General features: G+C 42.5%; 1 protein-coding gene across 1 annotated transcript; it reads right to left on the reverse strand.

Moving 5' to 3' along the window:
- Window positions 1-7,102, reverse strand: LOC108934044 (H-2 class II histocompatibility antigen, A-U alpha chain-like). Its single transcript, XM_018751531.2, has 5 exons — window positions 6,946-7,102; window positions 6,131-6,385; window positions 4,550-4,831; window positions 3,259-3,388; window positions 1-1,201 (listed from the first exon to the last, which is right to left on the reverse strand). The coding sequence occupies exons 1-4, from the start codon at window positions 7,007-7,009 to the stop codon at window positions 3,264-3,266; spliced, it is 726 nt and encodes a 241-aa protein (XP_018607047.2). The 5' UTR covers window positions 7,010-7,102; the 3' UTR covers window positions 1-1,201; window positions 3,259-3,263.
- Window positions 7,103-12,484: the final 5,382 nt, after the last annotated feature.

Consider the following 12,484-nt stretch of genomic DNA (forward strand, 5'->3'; position numbering starts at 1 on the left):
ATATATATATATATATATGTAGATTTGGTTAACATCTTTAGGTTAAAAAATAAATGTAAAAAATTCTTACTGTAAATGATTTTTTCTGCCAAGTTTTCCATGGATCCCCTAGCTCCCTCTTGCGGACCCCAGTTTGAAAACCCCTAATAGGGTATCTACCTGCAGTGTTTTGTATGTTCAGCATTTGAGAATATACTTGGTCCCCACTTACAAACTTACAAAGATGGTTTGTGACATCTGACATGGAGCAGGTCAGTTGAGTTCTACATGTAACTGATGGTGTAATGTATGCAGGTAAAAATGGTAGTATTGGACTAAGTGACTGTACTTAGAGAAATGCATGTTTATCCCTGTCTGCCTTTTGTTTATGCTGAGTTTACACTCTCACCGTTTTGGATAACAGCATTTGCTAAACGAATACGTCAGTAACCTGGGCAGATCTGAAGGGTAAGAGGGGAAAAAGCAGGGTTTTTCGGATGGGAATAGAACAGCAACACAGACCGTTTCTCTCTTTGGAGAGGCAACACTTCGCGGACAGGGCTCAGAACTGGAAGATACAGAGAGCGCATTGGATGATGTTTTAGGAAAGTGATTTAAATTGGTACACCAGCATAAATACTTCTTTAAAAAGTCTGTCAGCAAAAAAGTGAGTCACTCAAACTGTCTTAAAAAGAGTTTGTCACTAGAAGTCTGTCACTCAAAAGTTCTTAAGCTGGGAAGAAACTGTAAAAATATTAATGTTATTTTTATATGGATGTTCATAAAGATTAGCAAAAAACTGAATTACCTAATTTATATACGTTAGACACATTAACGTAAACTTGACAACTTGCCTTGTGGCTTTGGTATATTATAAACTGCTTCCTGAACATGGTATGCCTAACAGTACACCTCAAATAAAATTGACACACAGCTTGGCAACCACTTAGTTAAGAAAAAACCTGGCATTTTTATGAAAACATTACTGAAGTTAATGCAAAATCATCAGATTATTATGAATATATTTAAGTCCACACATGCATTTGTTCAGGAATTTTTTATATTTTTTAACAGAATCTTTCAAATTACTTGTTATTGACAACAGTTAGGGAAGAGAACATTTTTAAAATGTACGTATCTTTAAAACAAAAATAAATGAAAACACAAAGGAGTTGTTACAGCCTCCCCATTCCAGTTCTTGGTGTGCAATGTTCACGGAAAACTGGACAAAAACAAAAAAAGAATTACATTTTTTTTTTCAGAATTTCCAACTGAGCATGGAGTTATAATACACACACACACACACACACACACACACACACACACACACACACACATTTTCAGAACCGCTTGTCCCATATGGGGTCACGGGGAACTGGAGCCTACCCGGTAACACAGGGGGTAAGGCCGGAGGGGGAGGGGACACACCCAGGACAGGACACCAGTCCGTCACAAGGAACCCCAAGCAGGACTCGAACCCCAGACCCACCGGAGAGCAGGACTGCGGTCCAACCCACTGCGCCACTGCGCCACCGCGCCACCGCACCCCCTATGGAGTTATAATAATACAACTTAATTTAGTGAAATATACCAAACTAAAAAAGCCTTATGTCATGGACTATGTTAAAAGGAGGAACTGTATTTAGTCTTTATAATTCATTTGTCCTTTAACATGCAGGATGTTTTGAAATATATTACATTAGTTTACAGTACTGTGCAAAAGTTTTAGGCACTTGGTTGGGGAAAAAAAGCTGTAAAGTACGAATGTTTCCAAAAATAATGCTCTTAATTAATAAACTCCCTACAAAGCTTAGTAACCATCCATTGTCAGCAACCGCTTGTCCTGAGCGGGACTATGGCAGGCTTGGCCGGGTCTCACTCCTTGGTGAGTCTAGGGGTTGAGTCCTGCTTGGGGTACCTTGCGATGAACTGGTATCCCGTCCTAAGTGTGTTCCCTCCCCCTCCAGCCTTGCGCTGTGTGTTGCTGTGCTACGCTCCAGTTCATGCAACCCTGCTCAGGACAAGCCATCTCAGACAGTGTGTGTGTGTGTGTGTGTGTGTGTGTGTGTGTGTATATACTTTCTGTCTTTAATGACATACAAAACCCTTACTGAAGTACTGTAACTTTTTGCAAAAGGAAATCTTGGAAATTTAAAATATGCTTTTTCTCATTGACAGTAATACAGAAGACATTAAACAACCGTCTAAAACAAATATTTTTGTGAAACATCTAAGTGCCAAAGACTTTTGCACAGTACTGTATCTTCAGAAGACGACATTAAAAGATTGAAATATTTGGCATTGTTGCAGCACACCTTGAGATGTGAATGTAGTAGTTAGTTTGTAAACTACTCAGTATCGTACAATATGTGCAATTATATTCCACCTAAATACTGTGATCCCTTCTACTTGACAACAGTGTTATCATCAGTTTCCCCAATTTCTCATTGGTCAGAACAGCAAAGTAAGCAAGTTTTCCTAATCCAAATCATCTGAAACATTAAAGTTACTGTAAAGCTTATATCTGATTTCACATCCTATAACTCCAATCCACTATGTGGTGAAGTGCTTACAATATAAACTTCTTACATTTAAGCCAAGCTATTCAATCCCACTAATCACTGTAAAAGTCAAGAAGCTTTTCTGCTTTTTTCACTTTCTCTTCCCCCATTTCTCTTCTTAGATGGGCATTTATTACTAACCTCAGGGTTTCAAAAGGTTCCAGGGGATTTTTGGTGATCTGGTTGTTCCTAATCTGGCTGTGGAACAATGTCTTTTGCTAATATTTATTGTTTCATTTATTCATTATCACAGTGATGTTCCTCTGAGGTTTAAAAAGTTTGTGAATAGTCCCATTTACATGTGTAAGTTTAGCGTTACTAACACCAGATCCTTGACTGTTCTTAATGACAGTGATGTGTCTCTGTGGATCTTTGGGTTGGACGTTCCACGTGATGTGAATGAATAACATCAGTTCTTCTAACACCAGATCCTGACCTGTACTAAGTGATTGTGATGTTACTCTGGGATTCAGAGATTTTGTTCTGGTTTCTAAGTTTGCTTTCCAATACTTTTGATTTTTACTTTTTTAAACTTTTGGTTTCATTCTTGTATTTAAAATAATCTGATCTGTAGTTGGTGGCATGGGGACACCGGGGCTTGGCGGGTCTGGCTACTGACTGCTGTATATTACTGTATATTGTCCAAAGTCACAGCCCATGAGCAGTAAGATACCAGTGCTACATGCTGCAGCACCATGACCCTGATTTAGCTACATACCTTTTTTAATTGCAATTGTTCCCCTTTATGAGAAAGAAGGTTCCAACTCCCACTCCCAACAAACCAAGGGTCAGTCCAACTCCACAATAAACTGTCTTTCCAATATCTGATGCTTCCTGAATTTCAGGCTCTGTAAGGATAAACAGAAAATCGGCATGAGAAAATTTGAAACAGTTCTCATTAGTTCCTAACCACATGAAAAAAGTTCTGATTAAATGTACAGCAACATAAAAGCACCCAGACTTTAAGCCACACTTCATAAATAATTAACTATAATGGGTTATGTAGATGTTGGAAAATAAACAGTGATGGTGATTTGTACATAATGTTTTTTTCATATTTATCCACAGATTCTAGGTAATACTGATTTTGTCTGCAGTTTAACTTACAAAACATTTTGTTGGCACAAAGGAGGAATAACCTGGTGTATGAATTAAAAAGTAATAGGATAAAGGCTTTTTAGTTTGCCATCTCTAAAATGCTATAAGAGGAATAAACCTAGAACTGCTGTTCTCTGTGCAAGTTGGTATGAAGTATATCCACAGGTATCAAACGTCACATAAGACACTTCAGCGCTATAACAGAGAAATTCATAGCAGGTATCTAACCAGTGAATAAAGGAAACAGACACTGCTGCATAAGCACCCCATTCAAAATCCTTTCCTGACAACTACCTACGAGACAGTCGAAGGATACCTACAGGATGTGATCAATTTCTACACCTCAGCAAGAATGCTGTCATTTATGGATGCATAATGTGAACTGAATATGATTAATTATGAATACATTAAAAAATTTGCAGAACACCAAGTGGTTATCATATTTTGTCAAAGATTCCATTTTAATTGTCCAAAACTCAACTATTTATTTATTATCTAAAAGCATAATAAAAGATTAATGTAATAAAAACAAAAGGCTTTTTTTTTTTTTTTTTTAAAAAGAGAACATATTCTTTTTCTTTTCTGAACCGCTTGTCCCATACGGGGTCACAGGGAACTGGAGCCTACCCGGCGACACAAGGCGTAAGGCCGGAGGGGGAGGGGACACACCCAAGACGGGACGCCAGTCCGTTGCAAGGCACCCCAAGCGGGACTTGAACCCCAGACCCACTGGAGAGCAGGACCCGGTCCAACCCACTGCGCCACCGCGCCCCCCCAAGAGAAAATATATGTATGACAATAAGTTTGGCAGTATGTTTATTTTTATTCAGTTATAAAATACTTGACAAACTTTGTTACTCACTGCAACCTTCACCAGTATAAGAGGGAAGGTCACTAACTGACAATCTTACCCCAGAGCCTGGTTTCAGGTTCAGGAAGCCCCTTGTGCTCCACAGTGCAGGAGTAAATATCCCCCTCCTGTGGGATGATGGGTACAGTAGAGTACTGTCTGAAGGTGAAATCCTTGTTGGGGTAGTAGCGACTCAGAGTGACCCCCTCTGTCACCTCCACATCATTCTTAGTCCACTTCACTTTCACAGGTGGTGGGAAGAAGTTGTTCACAAAGCAGATCAATGTGTTGCTTCCTCCCAGTGAAACTTGATCTTCAGGATAGACTGTGACTTGAGGAGGATCTGCAATGTTAAACAGTCATTATAAAAACACAGTTTTTACATTTTTCTTCTGGGTTTTCAAAAGCACACACACATACACACACATTGGCTGAAACCGCTTGCTCCAACAGGGGTGGTGGCGAACCGAAGCCTAACCCAGCAAAACAGGGCAGAAGGCTGGAGGGAGGGACGACACACCCAGGACAGGACGCCAGTCCATCGCAAGGCACCCCAAGCAGAACTTGAACCCCAGACCCACCAGATAGCAGGACCCGGGCCAACCCACTTCGCCACCGTGCCCCCACACAACACATACATCTAATACATAATAGTTTATGAAAAATGCATCTAAAACAAAGTCACCAGCCTAACACCAAACTAAATCTGGAACTGAACTGTATAAATGGGTAAATAGTTTTAAGTTGCTTAACATTTTCAGTTATACTGTACTTTGGAAAAAGGCATAAGATAAATGAATAAATGTAATTCCCAATTTGATAACTTTACTGTCAAAATGAAGTCAAAATATATTATCAATACATTTTAAATTGAAAAATTACTCAGGAAGGCTCAACAGTGCAGTCTGGCACCCCAGACCCACTCTCTCCTGCCACACACGTTAGATGCCTCAACAAATGCGGCAACTCCACAAACTCACAGGCACAACAGCTGAAGCTGCTTGCAGGGTTGTGGGAAACCAGAGCCTAACCTGACAACACAGGGCACAAGTCTGGAGGGGAAGGGGACACACCCAGCACAGGACCCCAGTCTGTTGCAGGGAACCCCAAATGGGACTCAAACCCCAGGCCCACCAGAAAGCAGGACCCAGCCAAACCTGCTGCTCCACCACACACACACACACACACACACACACACACACACACACACACACACATATATAAAGTGAGGTGAGGAGGCAGTATCAGCAGCTGTGTGGCTGCAGGCAAAACCTGACAAAGTATCAGGAGTGAAGAAAACACTGATCAGCAGGACCAGAGCTTTCTGCTGTTATGGGAAGCACTGTAATATGAGCACCTAAATGAGGGAGACGGAACACATAACCATTTTACCTAGTATCTGCAAAAAATACCAACATTTTGAACATCAGTAAGGAACCATTTGTTTTGTGTGAATTTCAGTTTATTCAATGTAAAGTGGAAAGCAGTTTTCCAGTTTTGTTCCTGTACTTGAAGGGAAATGTACGCACATATTTAAAAAAAAAAAACCACTTTCCTTCAAAATTTCATCGGTTATTTCGTGTTCTAAGCATACAGCTGTATAGGTTAGCTCTGTTGTGTAAAGGTACGAGAAATATCTTACCGATCTCTTCAGGTGGGTTCTGTTCAGCTTTAACACTCACATTCAGGTTGTTCTTACAAATCTGTTGGTTTCCCAGTGCCTGCTGAACCCAGCCTGGAGCGTCCATCTGCCCAATAAAGTCTGGTGTTTCGCTCACTATTTCTTGCTTTGCAAAATCGACGTAAAATAACTCATCTCCGTCCAACTCTTTCTCATCCTCAGGGTCAATGTCACCGGTCTGACAGGTAGTCATGGATATATCGACATGATCATGTGCTAAGAGAACATCGGAAAAATACATTCATTCGTTGTATTGGCTACACACATATATATAAATTAGGTTCACGTTTCTTCTTGTGTTCTACTCTCTCTGCACAGACAACAACAGTCAGTGGCTCAAATACATTTGTTTTTATTGTTAAAGTTTACGACAGTCTTTGTTTGGAAATATTTACACACACAAACATAATGATTGACTAAAACCGCTTGTTGATGTTGTCCCGAGCGGGGTCGCGGCGAACCCGGAGCCTAACCCAGCAACACAGGGCACAAGGCTGGAGGGGGGCACACCCAGGACGGGATATCATCTCCTCACAAGGCACCGCAAGCAGGACTTGAACCCCAAGACCCGCCAGAGGACAGGTCTCGGTAAAAACCACTGCGCAACTGCACCACGTGCCCCCTTTACATTTAGTTTAGTTTAGTTTAAATAAAGTTTGACACTCCTGAGTCCAGTCAGTCAGTGTCTCACAGTGAAAAGAAGCGCCGCATAGTTATTCCACGACACGTTGGCGGCTATATACAGTGTTAATGGAGACACTTTTTTTTTTTCTTACCCTGAACGCGCGAACAGACGCAAAGAGCCCCAAAAAGCAGAGCGACGAACACAGAGAAGCTCATCGCGAACTGAGGATCACAGACCGACCGTTTGGATTCCGACCAAATTTCTCCCGTCTCACTTGTACTGAGCAGCAGCGGCGGCAGCGATTTAGGAAACGCGCTGAGTGAAGCGGCTCCAATAAACGGACCAATGAGGGAGAAGCTGCGTTTCCTCCGCTGCAGTTACTGGGTAACACGGCTTCTCTACTCACTGCGTCCCAGTCCGTCAGTCCACATTCACTCGGCCTACTTTTACCTCTCTTCTCGGCGTATCGCTGTACAGTATATCTCATATAGCCGGTATATTAAAAGTACCGTGTTTGCCCAATAGAAACTATATGAAATGATAATAAAAAGAAATATTTGAAATGTTCATAGTAGATGCTTCCACCCGAAATTTCAGTTTTGATAGACAAAAGGTTAGTATCATAAAAAATGTGACATATAGTTCATGCTACAGGCAGAGAAATACACTGAGTGTGTGTTTCACTGATGCATGGATGAGTAGCTCCTTGTAAGTAGTGTATCTAGTAGCATAGTCACCCTGGTAAAGGTATGTGGGCTAGTACACTACGTAATGTTCGTTGTCAGTCGCTTTGGAAAAAAGCGTCCGCTAAGTGAATAAATGTAAATGACATGAAATGTAAACATTAACATTAATTTGCGTGAATGACTGGAGATTAATTGCCGCTTTAAGGAAGAACAGTGTGCAAACGTGCCTCCTGCGGGTGAACATTAGGCATGACACCGTTGCACTTTTCCCCAAGAATACTCGCACACACACAGGCTGAAACCGCTTGTCCCATACGGGGTCGCGGCGAACCGGAGCCTAACCCAGTAACACAGGGCGCAAGGCTGGAGGGGGAAGAGACACACCCAGGACGGGATGCTAGTCCGTCACAATCCCAGGAAGGACCCGAACCCCAGACCCACCAGAGTGCAAGCACAGGCCAAACCCACTGCGCTGCTGCACCCCCTCTTTCAAAACCATTTTTTTCTTTAAAAATAATATGAAATTAACCAAATTATTTTGTCTCTTCAGTTTTTAATTCCACTTTTAACATTACAGAACGTTTTTTTTTTGAAAGCTCAGAATGTTGTTCAGAAGTGGCCAGCAATAAGTTCATCTAAATTCCATTGAAAACCTGTACAGAGATTTGTAAATAGCAGTTGGGTGAAGAAACTTCTCAGATGTGGGAGATCTGGAGCAGTTTGCACAAGAACAGTCGGCCAAAGGGCCTAAGTGCAGATATTTTGGTGTTGGAGGTTCTGTTCAGAGTGCTCTCATGTTGGTGAAGTATCGATCACATGACCTTTGTATGTGATGTGTTCTGATGAAGCACATATGTAAATAAATGTTCTTCTCTTCCAGTTTAAGGAAACCGATGGTGTGAGCATGTACTTTGATACCTCCGTTAAGTATAATTAATTTACCACTTCTCAAACGCAGAGATAGCTGCGCCAACATTTGGCGATAGGCTATGGTACCAATTATCGAATCTGGAGTGTCAATAATTTTCCCAAGGCCATTTCTATTTACTTTCTTATTTAAAATGATATATGAATTTCTGAATCAAAAATAAAGGTTTTGTAATATTAACAGTGAAATAAAGAATTGTAGCGACCAAATACTTGAGTCACACACACACATTTTCAGAACCGCTTGTCCCATACAGGGTCGCGGGGGAACCAGAGCCTACCCGGCAACACAGGGCATAAGGCCGGAGGGGGAGGGGACACACCCAGGACGGGACGCCAGTCCGTCGCAAGGCACCCCAAGCGGGACTTGAACCCCAGACCCACCGGAGAGCAGGACTGTGGTCCAACCCACTGCGCCACTGCGCCCCCATACTTGAGTCAATTTCCACTTATTTTTGAAGAGACTAAAGAGGGCGTCTGGTAGAGTACTGATGAGAGCTAATGAGTTTGGATCCAAATGTTATAGGTTTGATCCCCACCTCTAGCTGTAGTACCCTTAAGCAAGGTGCTTACCCTAAATTGCTCCAGTAGAATTACCCTGCTGTTTAAATGGGTAAATAATTGAAACCGTAACATTATAAGTCACTTTGGAGAAAAGTGTCAGCTAATTGAATAAATGTAACTGACTTCTCATTCTGTTGTGATTACAGTGGCAAAGCAAGTAGCGCTGCTGTCTCACAGTGCCTGGGTGGTACAAGCGGATGTGGGCTCGATCCCTGCTCAGCCTGTGTTGAGTTTGCATGTTCGCCCCGTGTCTGCAAGGGTTTCCTCCGGGTGCTTGGGTTGTAGAGGGGTGTACCAAAGGTGTTTGTACCAAGTTATGTGTTGTGAATTGACAAGACAACAAATAGTGTGCACAAACAGGAGTGTGTGTTTAATGTGTTGGTGGAAGGACAGTTAAAGTGTATAAAAAGAAAGAACCAACAAGCAAACCTTGCAAAAGTGGACAGAAAATGAAGGGTAACCAAAACAAAAAAAAGGCCTAACTGGCCTAACCTTTGTAAAAAAGTGACTGTCTGACTCCAGCTTGGAAAAGAAAGGGGTCAAAACCCAAAACAAAGTCTTCCGTCTTCCTAACTATACCACTTTCATACTGTCTACAGAAAGAAAACAAACAACCAAACAAGTGTAAAAGAAGTATACAGGTGATACACAGAAAGAAGCAAAAATACTAAAGAACAAACAAAATTCAGAGGCGTAAGGTATGCACAAAGTTACAGGTAAACACAAAGGCCAAGAGCACTATCAAAAAGTTTCAAGTTTATTGTCATAGGTACAAGTATGGTGTACACACACACACACACACACACACACACACACACACACACACATTTTCAGAACCGCTTGTCCCATATGGGGTCACGGGGAACCAGAGCCTACCTGGCAACACAGGGCGTAAGGCTGGAGGGGGAGGGGACACACCCAGGACAGGACGCCAGTCCGTCGCAAGGCACCCCAAGCGGGACTTGAACCCCAGACCCACTGGAGAGCAGGACTGTGGTCCAACCCACTGTGCCACCGCACCCCCCACTGTATGGTGTACAAGTATCATGAAATTCTTTTGCTGAATGCTCCTCCACAGACTATGGACAAAGACAAAGACAATAGAAACACTGTGCAAAATAAAACAATGACAATGGCAATGACAGTGAGTAATGCAAATAGCAATAACAATAAATAACAGTAACAGCAATAACAATAATACCAGTAGACAGCCAGATAACTCAGAACATGAGAATGCTTAAAGTAACTATGTGATCTACCAATGTGCTTGGGTAGAGCAGTCCAACTCCAGTTACTAAAAGTGGCACATTGGTCAGTGTTGTATACTCTTACAGCATTGGGGTAAAAGCTATTCCTGTACCTAGCAGTGCGGGTTCGAATAGACCCCTAGGAATCTGAAGCTGTTGACCCTCTCTACAATGTCCCCTCCTATGTAGATGGGTGCATGAACCGTATCCTGTCTCCTGAAATCAATCACCACCTCCTTAGTTTTACTGACACTGAGAGACAGGTTGTTGTTCTGGCACCACTCTGCCAGGAGCCTCACCTCCTCTCTGTAGGCCGTCTCATTGTTGTTGGTGATCAGACCCACAATGGTGGTATCGTCAGCAAACTTTATGATGGTGTTGGAGCTGTGACTGACCACACAGTCATGTGTGAACAGGGAGTACAGCACTGGGCTCAGGACGCTTCCCTGTGGAGTGCCAGTGTTGAGGATCAGTGGGGAGGAGGTATTACTGCCAATCCGCACACACTGGGGTCTGTTGGTGAGGAAATCCAAGATCCAATTGCACAATGTGGCACTCAGTCCTAGCCCTAGTAGTTTGTGGACCAGCTTGGTAGGGATGACAGTGTTAAATGCCAAGCTATGGTCCACAAATAATAGCCTTTCATTGCAGTTTTTATTGTCCAGGTGAGACAGAATGGTGTGAAGTGTGTGTGATATTGCATCTTCAGTGGATCTGTTGTGGCAGTAGGCAAACTGCAGTGGGTCCAAAGTGTCTGGGATGGTGTCCTTAATGTGTCCCAGCACCAGCCTCTGAAAGCATTTCACTGCAATAGGGGTCAGTGCCACTGGGCAATAGTCATTAAGGTAGCTCACTTTGTTTTCTTAGGAACAGGGATGATGGTGGTGTTTTTGAAACAAGTGGGTACAGTTGAGCTTTTTAAGGAGGTGTTAAACACACACACACACACACACACACACACACACACACACACACACACACACACACACACACACACATTTTCAGAACCGCTTGTCCCATACGGGGTCACGGGGAACCAGAGCCTACCCGGCAACACAGGGCGTAAGGCCGGAGGGGGAAGGGGACACACCCAGGACGGGACGCCAGTCCGCCGCAAGGCACCCCAAGCGGGACTCAAACCCCAGACCCACTGGAGAGTAGGACCTGGTCTAACCCACTGCGCCACCGCACCCCCTATAGGTGTTAAATATTTCCGTGCAAACAGCAGCTAGTTGCTCACTGCGTGTTTTTAAAACTCGCCCTGAAATTCCATCTGGACCAGCAGCTTTTCGGATGTTGACACGGCTAAAAGTTTTTCTCACCTGTGCCACAGAAACAGTGAGACTGGAATTATCAAGCTGCGCCGTGGGAATTCGCACCGGAGGTGTCTTGTTCGCGAGTTCGAAACAGCCATAATAAAACGCGTTCAGTTTGTCAGGGAGAAACGCAGTGGCACCTGTCAATGTCCATATTCTGCCTTCCGTGGCAGTGGTGTTCCGAACCAAACCAAAGCGCTGACAGATAGTTAACAGAAATAAAGCTCCATCACACGTTCTTCTTTGCGCTTGTATGATGCACACTTTATTTGACTTTTTTGTAAAACTAAAAGAGAAAATACAAAGATACAAATTACAAAGTAACTCACAAAATATCACAAACAACATACAACTTTCACATTTATAAACATCCGCTAACACATTCAAACAACTAAATAAACAATCAAGGCGCATTGATTGATGTGCAGGTAAGTTGCACAGCTCCGTTAGCACGTTAGCCATCAAATCGTGATTAATTTCAAGACAGAACATCAATCTTTAACATGTCAATATCGACCATCTTTCATCAAACTAGCACAAAAGAAATATTACAAACGTTTCAGAATAAAATTAGTAACTTACGGCCGTATCTACCACAAGGATTGAAAGCAAACAACAACGCGACTCTGGATGCCGATCACAGTCTCTTCTTCTATAACCTTTAAAAATTCCATTCACGTTCTAAAGAGTAGTACAATAACATTTTTCCCCCACCAGGTGTCAAAGTATTGTATAAACTTAGGGGTAAGTGTTAAGCCACTCTTAATAGTACCATGGGTTAAGGTTTGGTTGGCCAGGTAATATGTACAGAAAGTATAGTAGAGTTGTTGCTTGTGTGTGGTTCAGTAAAGAAAGAAAAAACATAATCCATTGTGTCTTATCTTTATTCGTGTTCAAGTGTAAGAAATACACTTGCAAAACATGACAGCTCCGGTTCACCGCAACCCCGC

Source organism: Scleropages formosus, chromosome 18 (assembly GCF_900964775.1).
Source record: "Scleropages formosus chromosome 18, fSclFor1.1, whole genome shotgun sequence".
Classification (NCBI taxonomy): Eukaryota; Metazoa; Chordata; class Actinopteri; order Osteoglossiformes; family Osteoglossidae; genus Scleropages; species Scleropages formosus.

Coding starts and splice junctions, on each gene's coding strand:
- LOC108934044 (XM_018751531.2), bottom strand. CDS start 7,009: ATGAGCTTCTCTGTGTTCGTCGCTCTGCTTTTTGGGGCTCTTTGCGTC. Junction 4,832..6,130: donor GAACCCACCTGAAGAGATCG/GTAAGATATTTC, acceptor TTAACATTGCAG/ATCCTCCTCAAGTCACAGTC. Junction 3,389..4,549: donor ACCTGAAACCAGGCTCTGGG/GTAAGATTGTCA, acceptor TTATCCTTACAG/AGCCTGAAATTCAGGAAGCA.